Consider the following 18384-nt stretch of genomic DNA (forward strand, 5'->3'; position numbering starts at 1 on the left):
AGTACAGTTATTTGGAAAAAAAAAACCGCAAAGTTAGACGATTTGGTCATCACATTATGTTTATGGGAATGTTTCGAACATTTTTCAGTTCATTATCTATATCTATATAACTGCTGAGAAAACGATGTCACAGAGTTGAAAAAACAGGTACGGTTAAATGGAATATCGGAATAACTTTTAGTGCCTTGAAAACAATCATTTACTGTACCGAAAAATTGTGCGCACAAAATATGTATAAGGCCTCGAAATCATGGCAACAGCGAAGACGGCACAAGCGCTTTCTACCTTAACGACGTTTTCTTTCCCGGACGTCCCGGACTGATGTGCGATCGAGAAACAAACACTTTGATTTCGAGGTTAGGAATGGGGCGCCCGCCGCGCGTATATATGATATATATTATCATGGTTTATTATTTACGGTGTTGCCAGTTCGTCGTACAACAAAATTGATCCCTAACAAATTATCGAAAATAATGCCATAAACTAATATAAATAATTACTACAACCATTACTTAATCAAAAATGCATATTTTCTTCTTAACCGGTTGACTAGTATTGGATCATATATGTACAAAAAAAAATCGGGCCCATTCTGATTTTGTATCATATGTGTACATATTGAAATAACTTTTTCAATTTTCAACCGATTTGGACAAAAATTGGTATACTGTTGGTTTTTTGGGTCGCTGAGTCGATTTTTGAATTTAATTTTCACCTCACTACCCTTGGAAATGGGGAAAATCGAAGGTTGAGGGTGAAATTTTTCGTTTTTTCAATGGATTTTCATGCTATATGACATGAAAATTTTTAGTTTTTTATCACACTCGACTCTTTCATCGAAATCAAACAAAATTCGCTACCCCCGAAAAATGTGAAAAATTAGGGTTCAGGGTGAAATTTGTTAATTTTTCACTGCGAAAATTTCATGCTTTATCACATGAAAACGGAATCAGCAACCTTGAAAACCCTCAGAAATAAATTATTATCGTGATTTTCGGTAACATATTGGCTCGTACCAGTTTTGGCACAAAAACTGGAAAAAAGCTCACCAGTCAACCGGTTAAACTGATGTGGATTTTTTCCTCGAAAAATGACATCAAATACACGACATTAATTCGTCGACAAAGGGTTCGTAATAATTCATCGGTTCCGTGTATAAGCATGGGCGGCCCCCTTCACGCTTCACCCCTGATGGCCAGGCCCCACAACAACCTTATAAATCATCGTATGAAATTTTACCACTAATTTTTCCGGACGTGAAACCCACAACGAGAGGGCAAAAATGACCAAAGATTTGAAGTTTTCATTCAATTACCTCGCGATAAAAAGCTTTAAACGCTCACCATTCTTCTCGTTATCGAATAACAAAGAGGATGGTGTTCGATAGTATTATGTTCGCGGTGAAAATTTGATGAATTCATAACGAAATAAGATTTTTTTTTTCGATTTCGTTTATAGCAACATTTGTGACAGAGATTTTTGAAATTGAGTCTTTCATTCGTATTTATGAATTGACGAACTCGAAATATTTGGATGAGACTCTTTCGACCGAGATATGCAAGTTTATATTTAGAAAGAACTTACCATCGCACTTGAGCCCTTGTCGATAAAAACCATAAAGCATGGAACCGCAATGATCGCAGAATGTCAACGACATAAAGGTGTGAGGTCGAAATCTGTGAGGCACATCCACCTTGAAACGTTCCCTCAAGTACTGACATCAAAAACACGTTCCCGAATTAGAATGATTTCCATTGTTCGAAACCCTTTGAATTCTCAACGATGATTCTTCGTTGGACAATTAATAACGAAGCTATGCAAGTACACCGAGTTGCGAGTTATTTTTATTGGTTTAGGAAATTGATGCTAGCGGTACAGATGTTAAATGATGGACGATGTTGAATGCTGCATCGTTGGAATGCAACGAAATAATAATAATAATGTTTTATTTTTTCTCTGCTAGACAATATTTATTCACAGATTTGGCGTACGAAAATTGTTCAAACTTTTTTCTCGGTCTTCCTTAGGGACCTGCAGACTACATCTGCAAAAAAAAAGATTAGAACAAATTCCATAACTGCGTATTTAGCCTATGAAAAATATAATTATTTGTTGTATTCAGAACGATGTGAAATTCAGTAGCGAAAGTGTGAAAAGTTATGATTTTGTTTTTAGTTTTCACGAGTATATAAATCTCTTTTATTGCCTCGTTTTATTAGTTATGCCAAAAAAGCTTTGTCGAACTACAATTCGGTATATGATTCACTTCGGAAAAGCGTATAGTTAAAACTTAGTCATTTCTCGTTCTGTTGCAATTTTCAGTGCAGGAACCAATTTTCGAAATTTCCATGCTTTCTTTCAATTCTTCTACGAGAATTTTTCTCGTAAATTGCTTTGGGGTCATAAGAATGGTTTCGGAACTACTCAAGTGGATAAAATTCCAGTTTTAAGTAGTAAAGGTCATCATGTGGTCAGGCCCCATCATATTTCTCGAACCTTGTAAAATATTCCATCGATTCGAGTAATATTTAAAAATTACAAGTTCCTGTACTTTTTTTGCACATACGAATGCTATGTCCATTCTACAAAATTGTATGGAAAAATAACTAATAATCTAAATGACGTCAAGCTAAATTTGAACGTTCACCACAGTCGGTGCTTCGTTCCACGTAAACGCACCGTAGTTGTTAAATCTCATAGAAAGATTGATAAAACTTTCGGTTAGATAAAAAATAAAATGCATCGTTAGTGCACAGTATTTGAAGTGCTTTAAGGTATTCCTTTCACGAACCTGAATATTCTACGAATAACTGATTTTTAATTACAGTAAAGTAGAAGTGCATGCGAATAGAATGGCGAAATTAAAATTTATACGAGATGAGCTTATGGAGATTCCATCATAACCACATTTATATTAAATATAAATCATATACTAAATAATTATAAATTCCGAATGTTTAAAATAAACATTAACGATACAAGTTGAAAAATGGCAGAAGCAGAAGCTTTTCATATATAACCGCGACTTCTCAGAAGTTAGGAATCGAGTGTCCCAATTTGCGCCATCAAAAAATATGGTCATGCGAAAGGAATACCGTAAAGCATTATAAAGGATTCTTTAATTTTTTAAACAATTGAGTTACAGCATGAGGCGATTTATACATTTCTGTATATTACATATCTTATATTCTATGTACGTTATATGAGAAAATTCAGTTATGAATTATTTTTTTAGTAGAGCTCCAGCACTCGTTTCTTCAGTCATTGTTATTTTCAGCAGTACTACTTGTCATGAAATCATTTTGAACGGATCATTCTCCTTTACTCCTCGATTACTCACTATAGTGCTTTCGGACTCTCGTCCGCTTTCGGGACATTTTGTGAGAAGTTTGTCGTGACATTTTTTGTGAACTGCGGTTTGACACGCTGAAAATGAACGAAAAATAAAGTCATTATTCATAAAAGACGGCACCTTTCTACAATGGAACAAATGTAAATATACTTTCTTACCCTGACACTGATAGCCTTGTTTCCAAAAACCCCTGAAATAGAAAAAAATATAAAAATTTTCTCAACAGTACTTAATGAATCCTCCATCGTGTTTTTTTTTTCCAAAAAACCCTTGGAATCTTCATCAACTTTGGTATTTAGACGTAAGTTTATACAATCAGAGTTTGGTATAACTCCTCGGTTTAAATCACCAAGAAAATTTTCCCATAGACCGAATACACATTGACTTTGCACACTTTAATTGACAGTTTAAGTGAGAATCTAGAATAGAATGTGTATAAATGGAATCAATAAACTTATGTTAGCGTCTTTCTGGTTTTCAACATTTCATAAAATCGATTCGTCGATTACTTTCGGTGCTGGCCGTTTAATTATTTGTAATGGAAACTGGAATTACAAGAGTAAAAACCACCTACCACAAGAAATCTTTACAAAGAGCGCAAAAGGTTGGCTGTCTGAAAAACTTTGCTACTAGCTTGTGTCCTCGGACAATATGAACTTTGTTGTGTTTAACGGCTCCTCGTCTTCGAGTTATCGGTACGCCGACGTTGTTTTCTCGTGGCGGCGATGAGGATGCACCAAGAGCATCTCTTCGAGGTATTCTCGTACGATAAACGTACGTTCTTCCTGCATTGGCTGGTGGCAAATCCGTTGGGTTCAATGCAGATGGTATTCTGGTTCTAGAAAGGGGAAAAACAAAAACAGTTTTGAAATATGCAATTGGAACCTTTATATATTTTAACTTCTAGCGTGTACAAATTTACGATTTAAAATTTCTAGACATAATGTTTTTATTTTTTATGCTTTCCAACGTTATATCAACGTGTTCAGAGGAAATTGAATTTTGTTGAATTTTAACTTCGAGTTTGAACAATACAATTTTTCAATCCCTTTAGAAATTCGTATTTTCAATTACATTCGGATTTCAACGGTGCATGATGGAGGCAGGAGAACAGCTTATAAACGGTCAATGAATCGACGCAGAAAACGCGTTCGTTTGTTTCAAACCTCTATCAACTTGGGTTTTTTTTTTTTTTAAATAAATGGAGAAAAAAATTGAAACATTTTTTTCTCAACAACAGCTGAATCGATTTTAATAAAAAAAAAAAATTGGACACATGAAAGAGGCGTATAGAAGCTATACTCAGGAAAAGAAATAGCTTAGAAAACGGCTATTTTTTTCAAAAATTGTTCTTTTTCTTTGTGATAGATTTCTGCGGAACAATTTTGAAATTATCTTTTTTAAATGTCTTTTCCGATGTAGCGTTATTCCTGAAATTTCCAAATTGATTGGAAAAATATGCAATATTGAAAAACAATGAAAACCAATTTTGAACGCTAATAATCAATGAATTTCAATTTTTTAACCATTGGAAATTGAAATGAAGCTCACTTGATAAATGTTTGTGCATTAAGGTGTTTAAAAAAAGCGATATTTTTATTCCTCGGAGCTCATTCAAACGGAAATCGTTAGTACGTTATGAATATATGATTTTCCCAAAATTTTGGATTTCTTAAAAAATATTTAGACAGTGTTCAAACCACTTTTCGATATTTTCCTTTTTTTTCTTAATAATCGCGAAGCGAAATTCTTTTTTTTTTATCTCATAGCAGAAACTGTTCTATAAAATCGTGAATCCTATGAAATTTCGTCACTCTCAAAATACTTGGCTGTCGCATAATTCATTTTTTTCTGCGTATTTAGCTATAAATCATGAGATTGAAAAACGTGTGGCTACGAATGACCGTTCTTGACGCGTGTCCAAAAGAACGGGTGAAAGTATTTTGTAAAAGCATAGTTTTTCCAAATTATATGTTATATCAAACCTTTTTGCGTTTTCTTGAATTTTTATTAAAACCGATTCAGCCGCTGTTGAGAAAAATTTCTTTCAATTTTTTTGATTTTCTCGATTTATTGAAAAACCCAAGTTGATAGAGGTTTGAAACCTGCAGGATTATAATATCACACTAGTACCAACATTTCCTTGAAGATTAATCCAGGTACCTTTCTGCGGCCGTTTGGGTCATTCGGATGCAAAGGATTTTTATATTAGGGTTATATATTTAGATTCGAGGTATTTCGAAATAAATAGAAAAATATGGAGAAATATTCTAAAGTTCAGTGCCCACTTTTCACACTTTTTTCGCCAATAATTAAGGATATGTGGTACAGACGATACAATGTTGCCATGCTAAAAACATAAAAAATTTCAAAATGATCAGCATTTTATAAAATTTGGTCAACATATTCTTTAGTGACGAATTTGACAATACAAATTTTTAAAGATTTTTCTTCTGTACAGTTATCGAGTAATGATCACTAAAGTTCACGTGTATAAGCATAGCGTTTCCATATACATATATATATACATATTAGGGTGTGCGGAAAAAAAACGATATTTTTTTTTACTTTGCATCCAGCCGAAAAAGGTGATTCAAGGTGAAAAAAAAATAATCCCAGTAGGAGAGCTCACCAAAAAATTTTTTCGAATGGCGCTTCCCGTTTCAAGATTTTCCATAAGAATAACCCACGAAATGATTGAGACCTCCGATCATTGTGTCATAACTCTTCAGGAAAAAATCGCACAAAAATGACAATGATATGTTTTTATAGAAAATCGATTCCCCTACAAAAAAAAGTCCTGATGAACATTCAGCTTGGAGCAACCATTCTCGTGCTATCACCCTTCGAAGTTGGATCGATAGAAAAAAAATTTCCATAAAACTGTCGAAATCAAATTTTTCGTTTCACAAACAAACTTCTAGGAACTTTTTCGTAGAAAATTACTTGCTCTTTTAGAAAATCGTTATTATTATTCGAATTTTATAATTTGAATAAATTTACTTATTTTTTATGATTTTCATCAAATTATTGTAAACATGTTTCGTGCTTAGTTTCCATAGGATAACAATGATTACCACTAAAAAACTCTTAAATATAAACTTTCCATCTCATTTTCATTACAATTGGGTATGAAAAGAAATAATAAAAGAAACGACATTTATCAATAATCGAATTTCAAAAGTTTTTACTTTTTGCCATGATTTTTTTTTCACCTGGTATCAAACATAAAATTACAAATGAGGGTAATTAACCCTTTTGCTTACACAAGGTAAGATTAAATAATACCCATTGCTATTTTTAAGTGTGCCTTTATTGCAATTGGGTTATTTTTGACGATGAGTTTGCATTATTTTCAATAAATATTGTAACTGCTCTTCGTTTTTGGTCAATGAGCCGTTGTAGGCTTCTATCAAAACGATGCCATTAGCCATGTCATTGATAATTTTCAAATTAAAAAAAAAATCTGAGCATCTTAAATAACTGGCATTTTCAGGCCATAAGTCCATATTTACCCTCAGAAAGTCATGGGGTAAATTAATTTGGTTGAAAAGGGATAAGGATTCTTGTGTGACGAAATCCTTTGGAAGCAACGTTTTGTAATTACTTTTTTCAATGATTACTCGCTCTGAAGGAATTTTAGATTTTGCTCGATATTGCAACATTTTAGCCTTCACGCTCACCGGTATAGCATTGTCGAAAAGAGCATTGTTCGAATAATAATAACGATTTTCTAAAAGAGCAAGTAATTTTCTACGAAAAAGTTCCTAGAAGTTTGTTTGTGAAACGAAAGATTTGATTTCGACAGTTTTATGAATATTTTTTTTCTATCGATCCAACTTCGAAGGGTGATAGCACGAGAATGGTTGCTCCAAGCTGAATGTTCATAAGGACTTTTTTTGTAGGGGAATCGATTTTCTATAAAAACATATCATTGTCGTTTTTGTGCGATTTTTTCCTGAAGAGTTGACATAATGATCGGAGGTCTCAATCATTTCGTGGGTTATTCTTATGGAAAATCTTGAAACGCGAAGCGCCATTCGAAAAAATTTTTTGGTGAGCTCTCCTTCTGGGATTATTTTTTTTTCACCTTGAATCACCTTTTTCGGCTGGATGCAAAGTAAAAAAAAATATCGTTTTTTTCTGCACACCCTAATATATATATATATATATATATAGGTATGCATTTCGGGCATAATAAATCTGCTTTAAGGTATTCCTTTCGCACGGCCGTATTTTTTGGTGTCGCAAACTAGGGTACTCGAAATTTAGACTGATTCCTAACCTCTGAGAAGTCGCTGTTATATATAGGAAAAGCTTCTGTTTCTGCCATTTTTATTTTTATCGTCGCTATGGATTCCTTACATTTTTTTCTATCCGTCAGAGACAGTTTGTATCAGGAATTTAGAGTTATCAGTGTACGAATTATCGAATAGAAATGTGGTGATGACGGATTCTCCATAAGCTCCCGTTAGTACGAGAGCTCACGACCAAAATCGTGTCTCATAGCAATACGGCTAAAACTATATAAAATCGTTAGATTATATGATTTAGAACCCGACTAGGTGGGTAGTAACGGTCAAAAGTGTAGCAACTGCGTGGGAGGCCATTTCTGCTGTGTCAAAAAAAAATAGGCAGTCGGCGTTATAGCAATACGTCTGATTTACATAACATACATAGGTATTGTCATTTCATGACAAAAAAGTTCGTTTTCAGAAATTTTTCGCGTAGCGTATAGCCTGAGCGCATTTTTGAAAATGTCAAAAAAATTAGCCGACATTTTTTATAGCAACCTGGATAATTTTTTTTTTTAACTTTTCGTATGGCTGTCGGAATTACTGAAAAAATGTTTTTAGAAATTTTCGATGTCGCCTATACCCTAAAAAACGAAAAAAACGTTTCGAAGTAACCTGGCAATCGCCTCGGCGCTTGATACGCTCCTATGGCGGGAACGGCTTTTTTTTGGCAATTCCATCCAAGTTCCCTTTTGAACTAATTATTTAACTCTCTTCAGTTCGGATCTACGGATTCGGGTAAATACGATAAAACGGAGTATCGAAAACTTTTCTGATAGAGAAGGTGCGACACTATATTTTTCTGAAATTCATTTTTTCTACATCTGCACAACTTATTTTATCATGTCAAACAGTTTTCAGAAATATTGCTATAAAACAAGTCGGTGTATTTTTTTGACATTTTTAAAACGTTCTCGAAATGTAATGCGACAACATTTTCTTCTGAAAAATATTTTGTTATCGTCAACTAATGCACATTTTCTTATAAACAAGATTTTCAGACGTATTGCTATGGGTTGTTTTTTTTTTAGTCTCATTTCTAATTTTTTTAAGTGATCCTCCGGGTTCGGGCGACACTATTAACTTCTGAAAAATATGTTTCCGGTATCTTAGAGCTATCATTCAACTACCTTCCAATAATCAGACATATTGCTATAAATCATGTCGGCTAAATTTTTTGACATTTTTGAAAATTGGGTCAGATCAAACGCTACGCGGAAAATTTCTGATATGGGTATTTTTGAGTTCAGGACAATCGTGGCTATCGATTTGATGCGGTTTTGGTCGTATTGCTATAAGACCGAAATTTTGGTCGTGTGCTCTCGTACTATGTAGAAACTTAACGATTTTTAACATTTTAATTTTTCATTAAACGATCGATAACCTGACCTGAAATTTCGTCAATCTATTTGGATGCAGTTGTACTTTACTGTAAATCAAAATCAATTTTTTGTATTAAGGGAATACCTTAATGCGTAGTAATTACTCGATAACTAAGCAGAAGAAAATTTTGAAAAAAATTGTCTTTTCGCACTTGATTTTGAAGAACATTATCACCGAATTTCATCAATTTCTAATTATTTAGACTTTTGTACCCCAAACATCCTTAATTGAAACGGTTTATAAAAACATCAATGATTAAGATTTTTCTCTCGAGGTCCCGACCGTCTGAGATCGACCGTTGATCATGGATTGCACAGTTTTTGGCAAACGTTCAAATACACAGCGACTAACTGAACGAAAAAGGATCAAAGTATCGTTTTTTACTACCTTAACTCTTCGGATTATGAGTTTTTCCAATTTCAAAACGTAATATTCAATACTAATGTTAACTCGTATATGACTCAGTCAGAATACATTGACACTGTTGTTCACGAGCGTACGATTTGGATTGAGTAAAACATTGAATAAATAACCGATATATGAGCTGATGAAATTTATATTGAAAAGTAATTTATTGAAACATCTACAAACAAACAAAAATGGGAAAGGGATAATGGAAATACTTGTTGCAACAATCGTTAAAACCGATGGTTGGAAACAAAAAAATACTCGTGACAATACTGGTGCTTTTTTCTTCAACTGTTGGTGAAAAAATAAAATTTTTTTACCGGTAAGTGTATCCATCGGGTCCAACTCGCGGTTGCGGAATTCTGTTCTGTTCGAGGGACGATTTCCTTCCGCTTCCGGCTCTGCTGGGGGTATTTCTTTTCTTTGAGTGTGACGTTCTTCCACCGGTGAACATCATCTTATTCTCCTGCTTTGTTTTCTCTCCTCTCTGTCTACTCCTTTTCTTCCTTAGCCGTCAATGAAAATCCGACCAACCTCGAATTACGGCTCGAACTTTTCGTCATCAAAATAAACGTCTTTTACAATTAATTGGTATAATCAAATGAAGGCTTTTTTTTCCTCACGAGTAATAAAAATTAGAATTAGTTTTTTTTAGGAATATCGTGAAAAATATTTATTTCAAGTAGCGTCAAGTCGCATTGCTTTTTATGGAATTAAATAAAATCAATGTTGTGCTCCATTTTTGGATTCGCCATACCGATAGTTCTATTCGCAGGTGCGTCTCGTAGAAAAAGTTAAAAACACATTTTTTCAAAGCAAAAAAAAACAGCGCCAAAAGAACAAAATATGTGGCTTTTTGAGTACAAATTTGATGAGTGCAATGTCCAGGGTGATTGGGGATATAATTGTATATTTTGGTTAATCAGCGATTTTATTTTTCTCTCATTCTGTAGAGGAACGAACCCCGAGCGTCATGAGTGTTCAGGGTTCACAGAGATGTTGTCATTTGACCGCCATCTTGACGATGAGGGTGCATTCAGCCAGAAAAAAACAAATGCGATCAGAATTTTAGTTTAGAAAATATATATCGATTATTACTGTTAATAAACTGTTGTGTCGATTCGCGCACATTGAATATTGTCGTTACACTTCTTATAGCGATTGCGGATTAATATTTTTCAGTACTTACTCGCGACAAGTCTCCTATACTTTTTCCTCCGATCATTTTGTGTCCAGTTACTCGCTGTTTTCGTTTTAAAACTTATCTTTCTAACAGAGAATTAAATATTTTCGATCACTCATGTATTTTTATTCCCTCGAGTCGTTGTCTATCGCGAGAATCGAAGGCGCGAAGAAGCGTCTCTCTGTCACTCTCTTCCTCAAATTTCGTCTATAAATACCGAGCACTCGCGTCGTGGATCGCACACTTTGAGGTTTATTGGTTTCTCTCAGTTGCATTTTTCTTCACCACGTTGACCTTTTATGCATCTTCTATTAGAAATATTATTTTTGGGGCGGTTGACCGACCCAGCGCAGTCTCGCGATTTTTTCGTAATGCTCGACCGTGTTGCTTCCGTTATTTTCGGCTTATTTTTTCATCGATTAAAGAGTCACGAACGTACAACAATTCAGATTATGAATACACTTTTTTCGTTGGTTTACTGTTATTTGCGAACGATGAGAACAACAACGTTGTAGGCAGATTCATAAGTCAGGCGAGTGAAGATGGCCACTGAAAATTCGATTATCGATTCGATATTAAATTCTTTTATTATTCGTCAAATCTGCTGCGTATGTGCAAAGACGAGTTTACAAATTGTTTGAGTATATATTGCACGAGTTTGGTTGAAGTAAATAACTTTTATATCATTTTAACTATCAGTTTCCGTATGCGGGAAGTTTATAGCACTCTGTTGTACGGAAACAGCAGTTTTTCAGCATCGTTTTCTTCGATAATGCGTTCACTTATATCCCCTTTTCGCCATGGGCGGAGGCGTCTAAAGAGAATAACGGAATCAACGAATTCCATTATTTTTAGTATCGTTTGCGAAGGCCACTGGACACAAATATGCATACATAACGTATACACACATATGTATTGTATTCAACGCGAAGAGAATAATAAAATAACAGGCTGTGTAAATCTCGTGTTATTCTCACATTCGGGAACAGTCCCAACAATCGCCGAGTCTTTTTGATCTCACGCCTGCTGCTTCCGTTTCATTCTCATCACTTTATGTTTAGATAAAAGATCGTCTTTTCGCACTCTTTCACCGCTTCTTCTTCTTCTCTGCTCCTCCTTCTTCGTCTTGTTCCTGACAAGACACGTTACTTTCCGTCTCTCTCGGTGTTTTATATAGCGTACGATATTGACCCGCTTTTGGGTCCATCGCCAAAACATCGAATTGGAATTTCGCAGCAGCAGCACATCGTGTTATATACATATATTACAATTTGCGTAGTTTTCGCGTCAATCGAAGATGCATACGTGCGGAAGGAAAAGAAGAAACATCGATTCGGTCTTCAGAACCGTTTTTTTTTTTTTTTTTTTCACGTTAATCACTTTTTACCGTTGAATCGTAAGCTTCGTGAATATATATAAGCGAACTTGTCGATCGATGATTTGTTTCACACACATATATAAACACACGACGATCGATTTCAGCGATGAGACTGGCACGATGAATGAAGGAAACGATAAATCTTGAAGATTCGAAAATGGAAAAAAAAATATTAGTCAAGTTTTCTTGTCGCATAACGATTTTTCTCAAACACACGGTTTTCGTTGTTGTTCATCATAACAGAAAAGGGTTTTTTTCGTGTAATCCAAAACAAAGGCTCGCTCCACTGCTCCCAGCATTGAAAACGCATACACAACAGGGGTCAACGAGAAAAAAAAACAAATATATTTTGTACAATCGCGTATATGTGAGAAGCAAGCAGAGGTGGGGGAATATGTCGAGTGTCGTCCACTGCACGCTTAACCATCCGAACTAGTCGAATTTTTGACGCCTAAAAACGCTGCCGCATTTTCCAACAAGGAACGCTCTCTCTCCGATTTCTATTAATACCACGGAACTTGAGAGAGAGAGAGAGAAAGAGAGAAAATCGCTCGTAGCTACTCGCGGGCGCGCCACCACCCGCCTCTTAGCCTCTTCGTTTCTCCTATTCGTGCTCCACCGACCGAAGCTTATTCTCAACACTCTTTGTTGGCCGCTGTCGCCGCTGTCTGCTCTTCCTTGTACCTGTCTCGAAGCTTTTTTATCCCCCACTTTTCACTGAATTGTTATGTTGACGTTCGACGACTCTTGATTATTAGTTCACAACGACAATAATTCGCATTAATTTGCTCGTTATAATCGGAACAATTTTCAATGGAATACTTGTGCATCCTTCTTTTTATCCCTTTGTCCAAACCAGAAAGTATCGGAAAACTTAAAAAACCAAGGGCCGATCAAGTCCATTCGTCGGAGCTGTTTATGCACGCTATTATTCAGGCGTAACTATTAACTTTTCATAGTGTAGGCTACTTCGTTCTTCTAATGCTCTTTTTAATCTTTAACCTAAAAATGAAACGTTAAACTTCCCGGACAGATCAACGAGTCAAAAAAATCTCCTATTTGGGTAAAAAATCTGGGCTTTACATATCCACCTGGGTCCCCGCTTCCAATTTCGATTTTCTTGGGATTTCCCCAAGGACTCGCTGATTTGTGAAGGTTCTAAAAATTTATTTATTTTGAAATTTATACGGAGGCGGGAGAATCTGCTCTAAAGAGTCCATTGCATATTTTTCAGTTTCGAAAAATCAACATTGGACGTTGATTGTTCTTCCTTCTTTTCCTTAACGTGGATACGGCAGTCTTCACAATCGAGATGGATCTAAAAATTTCGATTTCAGTCCACTAATGTTTTGAGTATTTCAATACAAAAGGATTTACATTTGATCATCGATTCCCATTAATTGAAAACCAAACAAATAAGGAACATGAAGAATATTTTTTATGCGAATAGTAGTGTTTATTCAGTAAACTTCGTGTGTTTCGTGCTGTTCTGCTTAGGCGCGATTGAACGAGATTCGTAATATATCTATGGTTCATATTAAATTATGTATTTGCGTATACGGGTTGTTTTGATGATATCCGAGAATTAGCTAAATATTAGACGACACCGCGCATTGATTCTAGTCGAATGTTTGTTTTCCATAGAGTCATTTCTTCCCCTTTACTATTTTCATAAACAATCAACTGTCGTGTCAAGGTTCGTATCATTGGAATGCAAAAAGAGTTTAAATAGCTTAATAAATTTTACAAACAATAAAAATGATCAACTGGTTCATTTTTTTTCGATTTTCGTTGAAACCTATGTACTAAATGAGCCAAAAAACGTATCGTCATCTTCGAGATGCTCAGTCATTTTTCGCTGCACGCTAATGATGGGAACTTCAATGTCTATAAAATGATTAAATATTCCGTTTTCGTAAATATTCGTTTTCTATCTTTTTTTTTTTTATACTTGGAAGTTATAATCAAAAGACTCAAATGCCGTACACAACTAGATCAAGTTTCTTTTTTATTCACATCTAAAAGACGATTTTTTGTGATGGTTTGCGACCTCTTACTCTTCTTGTTTTTATAATAATAATGCCTTTTTATTGTGATCGTAGAATTGTAGAATTGTTCTTCCATATATATATATATGTATACATGTATATAAACATATATCACGTTTATATTTACTGCAGTCAATGCACAGAATTTGATATCGTAATTTTCCATGATGTATGGGAATTTGAAACAAAAAAAATTTCGTAGGTCCTACAGTTCCAAGGGAGCATTTTTTAAAATCGATAATTTGATGATTAGATCGATTTTGCGCGCTCAAAAAATGATCCAAATTCATATGATGTACTAGAGACTTGGAAGAATTTGTCTGAATTGAAATTCTATGTGAATTTTCCTGGCAAAGATCGACTGATGAAAGAAAAAAAAATATATAGCATAACAAATAAACTAGGAATGATGAGAAAAAATAATGCTCTCCATAGGAAAAAGAATTTTAAAAAGGCGAAGAATTCTTATCGCATGATCGTCGAGTCATAACTTCATTTTTCTTTTATATCCGTCTTCTTTTGTTGATTCATGGTAAATATCATCTTAAAAAATACTGCTCCTGCATGCTGCAAAATCGGAAGGGCGACGACTTCGATTTCATTCAGGTGAAAAAATCCAAGTTGAATAATCACGTTGTTAACGAACCTTTTTTCGCATTTCACATTTTCGCTCACCTTCATCGGCACACGAAGTTTCCGGTTATATGATGAATAAAAATGTTCCATCGAGTTGCGATTGATTAAACGAGGTCGATCGGCACATTACGAGTTTTAATGAGTCAGGATTGTTTTTCGTAATTGTTTATTTATATTCTTTTCTCCTTTGTGATTGACGGTTCATTTACTTCTTTAATTATTTAGTAGTTTTTTAATCTCCTCCTCATCTCTTTCTCTGTTTCGAGTGTTTTCTTCTTCGTTCGTTCGATTATACATACGCTTTTTGCTCGATCGTTTATGTCACTCTCCTCCGTTCGTCGGTCAGGCTGATCTTTTGTTTTTAGTTCGTTACTCCCCGCCGTTGGTCGATCGTCAGTGATCAGTTGCTAATTTTTTCGGCTGACGCTCCGTCGCTTTTTTAACCCGTTGTAGCAAAAGGCTGTGCAGTTGATCGACCTCTTTTGGAGCTGCTTGAACTATGAAAATTTTTAGATCACCCTGTACATCCATCGCTGTGAGTCTTAACGATTTCGGACCCGCTCTTTCCGCTGTCATCCCTGGCCACACTTTTGTATTTAATATTAATCGTTGTGTTCCCGAAGCTCGCCCAACCAATCGTGATTCCTCGTCACGGTCGTTCAATCGAAGCGTGCCTCTCCCTCGCTCCTGCCAGCTGCTCGTTGCCTGCGTTGTAATTACATTTTATAATTTACCTTAATTGTCTTTGTACTTGTTCGTTTGATCAAAACCCAAAAAAAACAGAAACAAATATATTCTTTTTTAAGATACTCGCTGAAGTGTTTTTTTCCATAATGTATTTTAATGTATTGAAACTCGAGTTCATAGTGTACTATTAAAATTTACTGTTTTCAATTCTGAAGAAAAAAATCTGGCTATTTGTAAGTTAGACTGCGAGATTCGATTGGAAGTTGTACAATTAACTTTTTATCTCGATTGTTTATAATGCATTTAGTGGGAAATCTAATATTTAAAAAATATTTTAACTTTTCAACCTTCGTTTATTCATGAAAAATGACAAAATTGAAGGGTAATGAAAAAATCACGAAGTCGTTTTGAATCGATTCGGCTCATTGAATACTATTTCAGACTATTCCTTCATCTTTTGAAGCTCAATTTAGTTTAGGAACAGATTTTCCACATGAAAAGCGTTTAGAAATGAAGGTTAAATATGTTAACACAATTATAAGCGGTTTTCTTTGTGAATGAGACTTTGAGAATTAAAAAAGTTGTCAGAATGGAAAAATAAATTTGAAGACATACTCGGGGCAAAAAAATACTGCTTGATCAACTGTAATCTTACCTTGTCGAAGGCGAAAAGTTTACAATTGATTTGTAATACATTAGTCTCTCCTTCCTCACCGGTAAGAGGAGTAACTTGACTGTATTTCCGTTTGTTAGCTCTGTTGGCCTCTTCCAGCTCTTGAGCAGCTTCGGTCAGTGTCAAGGTCGAATTAGTAGTTGTTTTAGATACAGGTACGGGATTTCCAAACATCACTTTTGAGAATCCTGAGAAAGTGTTGTTCGGAACTCCCGAGCTTTCGGAATCGCTTGATACCGTAACGCGTTCTTTAAGATTTTGGCCAAAAACAAAACTCGATGTTGAAGAGTTCGAAGCAACAGCAAGATTAACACTAGACTCGTTGTCTTTCGGTGTTGTCACGAGGGGCAAAAACTTTGGTAGCACGTCGGTGCACTTTTTAATATAGTTTTTCGAATTTTCCACTTTTGTTTCGTTGTCGCTTTTTCCCTCCCCCGTTTCACCATCATTCGTCGCACCATTGCCATCAATCACTGCATCGTTCGTTACTTTCGTGAAAGGGTTGTTCAATTTTGCAGGTTGGATTACTTTCGAGGGACCTGCTGATGCAGCTGCAGTTGTAGCTGATGTTGTTACCGAACTCAGTGCCGACGGTCTTAGGAGGGTTGATTTTGGTTTTGTTGTTGTTGAATTACTCGTTTCAGTAGCATTGAACGAATTTCCAAATTTTGATGCTGCCAACACTGGACCTGTGATCAATGATGAATATTGTTTTTTTTCAATACAAATTTCTTTTAGTTACTATTGCAAAAAGAATCAATCAAAATATGTTGTAAATAATGAGAATTTATAAAATGTAAATAATTTACATTTGCAATATATACATTTCAAAACTAAGTGGAATATAATTTTTGGTTGAATTTCAGTCTTATTCTAATGCAGGAAGTACACACATTTTTTGTACTATCTATTTGTGTTTATATTGGGTCTGCGAGCTTCAAGAAGTCTAAAAATGTTAGTTTTTACAAAGCTGTCGTTATTTGGTTTCAACTTGAAAGTCAGAGTATGAAAATGGCATTTGTTTGAATAGCTGAATTTTTTATGATCAGATTTTATATCTAAAACATATAGTTTTGAGCACATATACCTTAATTTTTCTGAAACGGTAACTACAAACTTTTCTGGTCTTTTATATCCAATAACCATAATTATTCATAATAAACAAAAGTATTTCTTACTGGGTTTTTTTGCTATTTTTGGGCTGGGAGAAGCTGGTGCCTCTGAATTTTCTTCATTGGACTGTCCTTCCGTGTCCTCTGAAAAATAAAAACAAATATTGTTTTAATAAAAAATAGCAAAGGTTTTATCGAGATTACACTTATGAAACATGCCCGCTGCATTAAAGCGGTGACTGAAGATACACAAATTTCATCAGAACAAGGCAGAAAGTTCCTGTATCTGCAAACTCTTCAATTTAATAGTAAAATGTCGACGCTGACAAAATTGGATACGAAGCGTCACCATTTCATGAGTCATACAATGGAAAAATCGAGAACTTCGATAAATCGAATGAACAAAAGATCTTGCATAACCAACAATAAAAATGCAGAGGCAAAGAAAAGTTTTGTGATTGAAAATTTAACAATATTGTACAAACCGTTTGTTGAATTTTCACTCGATTCTTCGGGAGCATCGAATTTCATAATTATTTGTGACCGAGGACTATTTATCTCCTCCGTACTCTCTAAACACAATAAAAACAAAAAATACATAATACATGTAATTAAACACAAATACAATTCAATGAAAAAACCGTTGTCAGCGAATTGAAAAAAATCATCGATAACGTGCATAAGGAAGTTTAAAACAATCGTTCATCAATAAATCATTGATTAAACTATCGTTTTTTATATTGATACCAGACTAAACTTTCTCAGTGAAACTGAGAAAATGAAAAAAATCAATTTCTTAATCGTTCGGTACATTATAAACAAGTTTTTATAATCTTGAACAGAACCACAAAACGCACCCTTGCAGTCCGCCATTTTTAATATTCACAAATATGGAGACACAACGAAGTATACTGTGCTGCCGCTCGTAGCACAACTGTCGACTGCCGTCGACTCATCAGAGATCGTTTTCCTCGCGGTTCTCACTTTGTAAGTGTTTATATATATATATATACATGGGGTTGTGTGTTGTACACGAATTTCGTAGCTTTCGTAGTAAACACCACGTCAATACTACACGCGCCCTGCTCCTACGAATTCTTTTCCTATCGGAAACATTCGTATAAATATTGTTCCATATACGATCAATTTCACATGATTTATACTACGACTTTATATTTAGGCGACAAATTATAATTGTTGACTGTATTTTCACGATTGTATTTAAAAAT

General features: G+C 34.8%; 2 protein-coding genes across 4 annotated transcripts; both read right to left on the bottom strand.

Annotated features, from left to right (window-relative positions):
- Positions 1–1929: 1929 nt before the first annotated feature.
- Positions 1930–12457, bottom strand: LOC122417513 (putative protein kinase C delta type homolog). Of its 2 annotated transcripts, XM_043431062.1 has the most exons (6): positions 10628–12457; positions 9759–9990; positions 3927–4190; positions 3511–3542; positions 3341–3426; positions 1930–2044 (listed from the first exon to the last, which is right to left on the bottom strand). In XM_043431062.1, exons 2-6 carry the CDS (start codon positions 9893–9895, stop codon positions 2039–2041), a joined length of 525 nt encoding a protein of 174 aa, XP_043286997.1. In that variant the 5' UTR covers positions 9896–9990; positions 10628–12457; the 3' UTR covers positions 1930–2038. The 2 variants fall into 2 exon arrangements, with proteins under 2 accessions (XP_043286997.1, XP_043286988.1); XM_043431053.1 differs by having other exon boundaries at positions 1930–3426; positions 10628–12452.
- A 1520-nt stretch (positions 12458–13977) lies between these two features.
- On the bottom strand, positions 13978–18103 carry LOC122417482 (ran-binding protein 3). 2 transcript variants are annotated; one of them, XM_043431008.1, is made up of 5 exons: positions 18013–18103; positions 17641–17727; positions 17222–17299; positions 16026–16732; positions 13978–15388 (listed from the first exon to the last, which is right to left on the bottom strand). In XM_043431008.1, the coding sequence occupies exons 1-5, from the start codon at positions 18026–18028 to the stop codon at positions 15077–15079; spliced, it is 1200 nt and encodes a 399-aa protein (XP_043286943.1). In that variant the 5' UTR covers positions 18029–18103; the 3' UTR covers positions 13978–15076. The 2 variants fall into 2 exon arrangements, with proteins under 2 accessions (XP_043286943.1, XP_043286951.1); XM_043431016.1 differs by lacking the exon at positions 18013–18103 and adding an exon at positions 17903–17921.
- Between the last annotated feature and the right edge of the window lie 281 nt (positions 18104–18384).

Source organism: Venturia canescens, chromosome 1 (assembly GCF_019457755.1).
Source record: "Venturia canescens isolate UGA chromosome 1, ASM1945775v1, whole genome shotgun sequence".
Classification (NCBI taxonomy): domain Eukaryota; kingdom Metazoa; phylum Arthropoda; class Insecta; order Hymenoptera; family Ichneumonidae; genus Venturia; species Venturia canescens.